Source organism: Myotis brandtii, unplaced genomic scaffold (genome assembly GCF_000412655.1).
Source record: "Myotis brandtii unplaced genomic scaffold, ASM41265v1 scaffold915, whole genome shotgun sequence".
NCBI lineage: Eukaryota > Metazoa > Chordata > Mammalia > Chiroptera > Vespertilionidae > Myotis > Myotis brandtii.
In genome coordinates this window covers 461,373-467,650 of record NW_005371769.1, presented here as the reverse complement: position 1 = coordinate 467,650, position 6,278 = coordinate 461,373, and the positions used below count along the sequence as shown (strand labels likewise).

The window sequence follows — 6,278 nt, the reverse complement described above, 5'->3', positions numbered from 1 at the left end:
AGGTGGGCCCTGGTGTGCAGGGTGGTGGGTGGGGCGCGGGCACGTGCCTTCCCGGCGTCCACACGGGGTCCTAGGTGGAGAGCAGGTCAGGGCCCGAACCACACCCCAGCTCCCCAGCCTGGTCGAGGTGAGCAGAAATGATGGGTGTTGGTATCCCTTGTCCCCCGCACACCCTAGGGCCAGAGCTCAGCTGGGAGGGCCGCTCTCGGTCTCTGCAGGAGAGGCCGCGAGGCTGACCCTCAGGGGTCCGGGCCTCTGGCCTCCCTCTCCCCAGCCCTGCCGTGAAACCTTGGGTGCTGGACACCTGGGCTGGCTGTGCAGCCCTGGGCGGGCTCTGGCCCAGCCCTGCTGGGGCCTGGGGACTCGCTTGTACTTGGAGGTTTCCCTCGGCTGTTGCTGACTGCTGGCTGCTCCCTACAGCCCCCACCCCGCCCCCAGGCCTGGCTCCTGGCCCACCGCTGCTGATGCACAACCCTGGTTAATGTGTGATTGGGGGAGGACTGGGCCTCTTGTACCCTGGTGGGGCCTCAGACCCCTGTCCAGCACCAGGACCCGACGGAGACGCTGTGGAACAGAGCCCAGGTGTGAGTGACTCAGGCTTCAGGAAGACCCCAGCCCAGGCCCTGTTTGTTCCTGGTGGTTCCTGGAGATCTGGGCTCTGCAACCCGAGCTGGGGGTGGAGCTGGGCCTGCTGCCCAGCCAGCCAGCGCCTGGGGAGCCTGGAGCGAAGGGGCCTGGTGTGCACACACACATGCCAGGCCTGCACATGGTGCCTGGCCCGAGGAGGGGTCTGGAGTACTGCTGGGCCCCACCAGCCAGCCCCCCACCCCATTGTCCTCCAGAGCCCCCCAAGGAAAAGTCCAGCTGGATGAGGTCATGGCTGCCGCAGCCCTCACAAGCCTGTCCACCAGCCCCCTCCTGCTGAGGCCCCCGGCTGCAGCCTTAAGCACAGGTGAGACAGAGGCCTGCATAGCCTGGAATGGGGGCAGGGCCCAGGCCACTGTTCCTCCAGGACGTTAGTGGGGGGCAAGCAGAACCCCCTCGCTTGCAATACCGCCTTCTAAACACATGGACGTTAGGACCCCCAGTGCCCTTACTGAGGCCAAAGCCCCAGTACCCCAGGCCTGCAGGCATCTCCACTCACTGGCCATGCATCTTTGCATTTATCCTTTCCTGTTCCAGGGAGATTAGGCCCCAGGCTGATGTGGCCAGCTCCTCCTGGCCACCACCTCCTCCAAGAGGCTGCGTGCCCACCTAACTTCCCTGTGAATAGGTGACTAGGCGAAGCTCAGAGTTAAGGGACTCACAGCCAGCAGTCTGTGCAGAGCGGCACAAGCACGCTGAAGTCCTGACACTGGCCCGGCGTGTCCCTGCAGACGCCTGCTTGGAGCCCTGGCCCCAGACCCTGGGGCAGCCACCAGGCAGTTACAGCAGCAGTAGCAGTGGGGACTGGGGCTGGGACCCAGCCAGCGAGCAGTCCTGTCCATCCTCCCCATCACCCCCACTGCCCCCAGAGGCAGCCTTCCTGTTTGGGGAGCCTGCCCCTCGGAAGAGGAAGGTAAGGGGATGGGGGAATCAGTGCTCAGGGTGGGGTGGACACATGGGTGGCGAGCCTGACCAACAGCCCTTGTCGCCCAGAGCTCAGGGCAGGTCCTGTTCCAGTGCCTGTGGAAGCGCTGTGGGAAGGTGCTGAGCACAGCCTCCGGGATGCAGAGACACATCCGCCTGGTGCACCTGGGGTGCGTGGGGCCGGCAGATTGGGGGTGGGGCAGGCCAAGTGGGCCAGCACTTCAGCTCCCACCTGCTATGTCCCCAGCAGGCGGCAGGCAGAGCCGGAGCAGAGTGATGGCGAGGAGGACTTTTACTACACGGAGCTGGGCATTGGTCTGGAGGTGCTGACCGATGGGCTGTCCAGCCTGGCCCCGATGTCCCCCACGGCCTCCCTGCTGCCCACCTGCCCTCACCTGCTGCCAGAGCCCCCAGCCTTGCCCAGCCTGCTGCACCCATTGGCCTTGCCCCCACCCCAGGTGCTGAGTCCTGCAGCGCCCCCCCAGGTGTGCCACAATGACCACTCCTACCAGGTGGGTGAGGTCACTCAGGCAGCAGCTGGGGTTGTGTCCCAGGGGTGCGCTGGAGGGGAGCAAGACCACAGCTCTGTCTCCTTGCAGGGCTGCCTGGCATCTACCGAGCTGCAGCCACAGCCCAGCACAGTCAGGGCCTGCGTGCCAGCCGTGCCCTCTAAGCTTAGTGCCAATCTGAGGTGCGTGTGGGTTGAGGGGCAGGCGACAGGTGGGGAGGGTCCTGGCCCAATGGCACTCCATGCTCCCTGTGTGTTCCCCTAGGAAGCCCCGAGGTGACGCCAAGAAGTGCCGGAAGGTGTACGGCACGGAGCGCCGGGACCTGTGGTGCACGGCCTGCCGCTGGAAGAAGGCCTGCCAGCGCTTTCTGGACTGAGGGGCTTGGCCACTGGGCTCAGCCACCAGGTTGCAGCCCCTGGGACTGTGGTGCACGGCTGAGCCCTGCACCCGCCCACCAGGGTTCTTACAGGAAAAAACACACTGCACCCCACCCCTGCCCAGGGCCTCTCTAGCCACAGGGTCTACTTTTTCATGGGGAGGGGCGTCAGTGACCCTGGACTCCCAGAGGCGGGGGAGGTCCCACCACTCAAAGTGCCTCCGAAGAAACCAGCCTTTTCTACTAAAGCCACACAGGCCCTGGGGTGGCCGTCCTCCCTGCCTGTCCATGGACTTGTCAAGGGTGCAGATAGGCCCAGGTTTGAGGCCACGTGGGAGCCAGACCTGGATGCACTTGGTGGGGGGGGAGGCCAGGGGGGTCTCCCCTGTCGCAGTTATCCTGATGGTTCAAGGGCCCAGGGGCTGACATTTGTACCATGTTTTTGAAGCTCAGGTGTCTTGCGTCTGGGCAGTGCCAGGCGAGGAGAAAAATTAAAGATTTGGGGTTTTTCCAGAAGCCGTGCCTGCCTCCTGGGAGGGGGGCACGACATGGCTCTGGGACCCTGCCACAGGCCTGGTTGGTGGGTGGACGGGCCCAAAAGGCCAGCCACTGGCCACCTCCACTCAGTGCAAGGCCGCGGGAGGGGACCTGTCTCAAACACACACGAGGCATCTCCTTGAGCAGCAATTTCCCAATTTATTGAGTGATCGCTTTGCAGGAATGTCTCAGCTAATCCCGTCACAGAAAGGAAATCCGAAGGCAGGCCAGAGCCCAGGCAGACAAGAACTCGCAAACCCACCAGAGGAGGTCTGTCTGCCTGCCCGAGGCGACAGAGAAGCAGACAGCAGCTCTGGGTTCCCCCAACCGATCACAAAACCTCCTCCCCCAAATGCTCACCATCTCCAATGCCAACACAGGTTTATAATAATATAAAGTCAATATAATATAGATTATCCCAGAAAAATCAGCAGTCTTCAAACACGGCCCTTTTTTTGTTGTTTGTTTTTTGTTTTTGTTGACAGGTCGAAAGTGTGTTGAAAAAATAAATATTTAAGAAAAGCACACAGGGCACCCTCCCGACAAGGAGCTGAGAGGGCTGCATACGGAGCACAAGGCAGGACCCGAACATGAACCACCACGAAGTGTGGCTTCAGAGCTGCACGTGTCACAAAGGAGGGCAAGGACGATGCTCTTCCATCACATTGCAGAAAGTTCCAGTTTTTGCATTTTCTTTTTTTTATAGAGAGAGATGTGCAAAGTTGGAAGCAGGAGCTGTGTCTTTTGAGTCGAGGTCCCTATTGAGTCCTGGCAGTGTTGTGACTGTTTCCCCAAACCCAGGGTCCAAATGAACCCCCTGGTCAGGATCCAGAGCTTAATACAAAAGTCGGTGGGTTCCCCGTCCGCCCTGACAGACCACCCAGCGGGCTGGCTGTTTCCCACTTTGGTGTTACCAACACCAAAATACAGACACAAACAAAAAAGTACAAAATGTGAATGTAATCTACACAGTTTTTCCTCTTCGTAAAAAAAATATTTATTAGCTTAAACATTGATTTAAAAAAAAAGGTCAGTCACATAAAATAACCCTTCATGACACACTTTCCCGCCTGAGGGGTGTGCGCGCTCCATCCCGCCGCTGCTAAGCCTGCACGGCGGGCCTGGGCCTCGGTCTCCCAGTACAGTGTGGGTATCAAGGAAGAAAATATTCCTGTGGCACGGACAGCGAACCCCCAAAAGGTCAGCAGGGGCAGCGAGCAGGTCAGAAAGACCAAGGTGTCCTGAGTGGAGGCGGCCGGGGCGTGGGCAGGGTGGCCTGAGGTGGGACCAGTACAAAACCCAGAGACACCTGTCAGCTGCAAAGGTCTGGTTTCAAAATGTGTTTTGTAAGAAAGTAGGTCGGTTTAGAAAAGGGGCTAGAAAGTGGGGGGAAGTACAAGTTCTGAGAGCCCAGGGGTGCTCAACTGGGCCTCCCTGGTGACAGGCAGGGACCATGTCCAGAAACCCCCGCACAACCTGGCCCACCCTCCGCAGGAGGAGCGGCGACGGGAGGGCTTGCCTGTTTGGGACGACCTTGGCCCTTTCTCTTAAGAACAGTGTCGGGCTCACAGGGTCTGCAGCTGAGGGAAGTGGGTGCAGGCAGCCCCTTCCAGAGCGCCCTCTGCTAATGGATGGAATGGCGGCTGATTTCATTTAAAAAAATAAATAAGTAAAAGCAAAGGCGGCAACTTCTCCCCTGGGGCAGGACTTCAAGGACAGCACCATATCCCACGCACCCACTTGGGCCAGGGCGGGTCCCCCAACCCCAGCAGGAAGGTTAGTCCTCTGGGGCCACTGGAACCTACATGAGGGCTTGTGGGGGGTTCCACTGGGAAGAATAGATGTGACTCAATAAGAAACTTGGTAAAAGCCACTGGGCTCAGTCTGGGTAGAGGAAAAACCGCGGCTCGCTCTGGCACCCTTGAGCCCTGGCAGGGCGCGTGCTGTGCCTGAGCGAGGCGGCAGGAGGCGGGAGGTCTGAGGAACAGGTGCCAGAACAGCCTTGACGAGGAAGAGGAGGGTCTGCCCTCAGCCAGACAGGGTGCTGGCCAGCAGGCCGTGCGCGAGGCAGAGCCTTTGCTTTCGCTCGGAACAAAGGAGAGCAGGCCGTGAGCGCTGAAAGGCAGCACGAGGGCCCGGCCACAGGCTAAAGGAGAGACGGCTGCTCAGTCAGGCGCGAGGAATAAAGCCAAACAGCCGCTCTGTGCCCATCTCAGCACGTCTCTACTTAAACAGCTTGGTTACCCATTCGGGGGCAGGACAGTGCGTGGCAGGCAGGATGCCGCCTCCAGTGTTAGCAGCAGCAAAGGCTAGTTCCCCGGTGGGGCAGCAGGCGTGGCCTGGGTGCGACAGGGTGGAGAGCCAGGGGACAAGGCCGCACAGGCTCCCCAAAGAAGTGCACATGGAACAGAGTGGGACCCCATGGGCCCAGCTGCCCGCCCCACCAGCAGTTAGCACCTGGGAGCCCTCCGGCTGGCGGGGCTGCTGCAGCTGCTTGTGTTGAGCACCAAAGCCCAGAGGCCAGGGCCAGGGCTTCTGTACGAGGCCCGGCTCTGCAGGCGCCGGGCAGTGGAGCCTCCAGAGCCAGGCTGCAGGCAGGGAACGGGCTGTGGGAGGCTATGGAGGGCAGGAGGGCTGCAGCGCTGGGGGCGTGGGGTGGGTGCAGAGCTCCTCATCTCTTGGACCTGTGGCCTCGGAGCCACACCGACACCCAAGCAGTGCTGACCTGACCTGGCCACTATGCCATCATGTGTCCGAGGCCCTTTGCTGCGTCTCCCACACGCACCTGTGGGGACCCTCTGACCCACAAAGATGATAGGTGGGAACCCTCCCCGTACCCCACCAACTTCGTGTTTGATCCCACAGCCCCCGTGGCGGGGGCCACACCTGCTCCCAAGACCACAGGGCTGGCCCTCGGGTATGTCTAGGGGCAGGAGCAGAACCAAGGGGCCGGGAGGAGGGGCTTCGGGGCTCAGATGGCCCTCCCGGGCAAGGGAGACCCCTAAGCATGCACACACAGGCGGAGGGGTGGCACAGCCACCACACCGGTGCCCGGCCCAGGGCCTAGGAGATCCAGGCAAAGTCCTTGCCAGCCGACCCCAAGGGGCTGCGGGGCCCCCGAGGCGAGTCCTCGTCCTCCTTGTCCTCCCCCAGCAGCGCGTCCTCAGGGGCCAGGCCATCGTCCTCGTCCTCACCCAGCTCCTCCTCGCCGTCCCCGCGAGGGTCGTCGGGGTCCTCCAGGTAGGGCCCGTCACTGGAGAACAGCTCAGGGGAGCCCGGCCCCAACA

General features: G+C 61.6%; 2 protein-coding genes across 3 annotated transcripts in view; one reads left to right on the top strand and one right to left on the bottom strand.

The window, feature by feature from the left end:
* Positions 1 to 594: 594 nt before the first annotated feature.
* SLC2A4RG (SLC2A4 regulator) lies at positions 595 to 2,970 on the top strand. 2 transcript variants are annotated; one of them, XM_005885537.2, is made up of 6 exons: positions 595 to 952; positions 1,377 to 1,558; positions 1,639 to 1,739; positions 1,820 to 2,081; positions 2,169 to 2,260; positions 2,343 to 2,970. In XM_005885537.2, exons 1-6 carry the CDS (start codon positions 877 to 879, stop codon positions 2,452 to 2,454), a joined length of 825 nt encoding a protein of 274 aa, XP_005885599.1. In that variant the 5' UTR covers positions 595 to 876; the 3' UTR covers positions 2,455 to 2,970. The 2 variants fall into 2 exon arrangements, with proteins under 2 accessions (XP_005885599.1, XP_014388285.1); XM_014532799.1 differs by having other exon boundaries at positions 781 to 952; positions 1,817 to 2,081.
* Positions 2,971 to 3,130: 160 nt separating this feature from the next.
* Positions 3,131 to 6,278, bottom strand: part of ZBTB46 (zinc finger and BTB domain containing 46) — a 25,515-nt gene continuing 22,367 nt past the window's right edge. Inside the window, 2 exon segments of the mRNA XM_014532798.1 lie at positions 3,131 to 6,268; positions 6,270 to 6,278. The exon segment at positions 6,270 to 6,278 is cut by the window's right edge and continues 131 nt beyond it. Of these exon segments, the coding sequence (XP_014388284.1) occupies positions 6,055 to 6,268; positions 6,270 to 6,278 (223 nt within the window). The 3' untranslated portion in view covers positions 3,131 to 6,054.

Excerpts from the sequence above, each read along its gene's own strand:
- SLC2A4RG (XM_014532799.1), top strand. The coding sequence starts at position 877 with ATGGCTGCCGCAGCCCTCACAAGCCTGTCCACCAGCCCCCTCCTGCTG. Across the intron at positions 953-1,376 it reads GGCTGCAGCCTTAAGCACAG|ACGCCTGCTTGGAGCCCTGG; the intron begins GTGAGACAGAGG and ends GTGTCCCTGCAG. Across the intron at positions 2,261-2,342 it reads AAGCTTAGTGCCAATCTGAG|GAAGCCCCGAGGTGACGCCA; the intron begins GTGCGTGTGGGT and ends GTGTTCCCCTAG.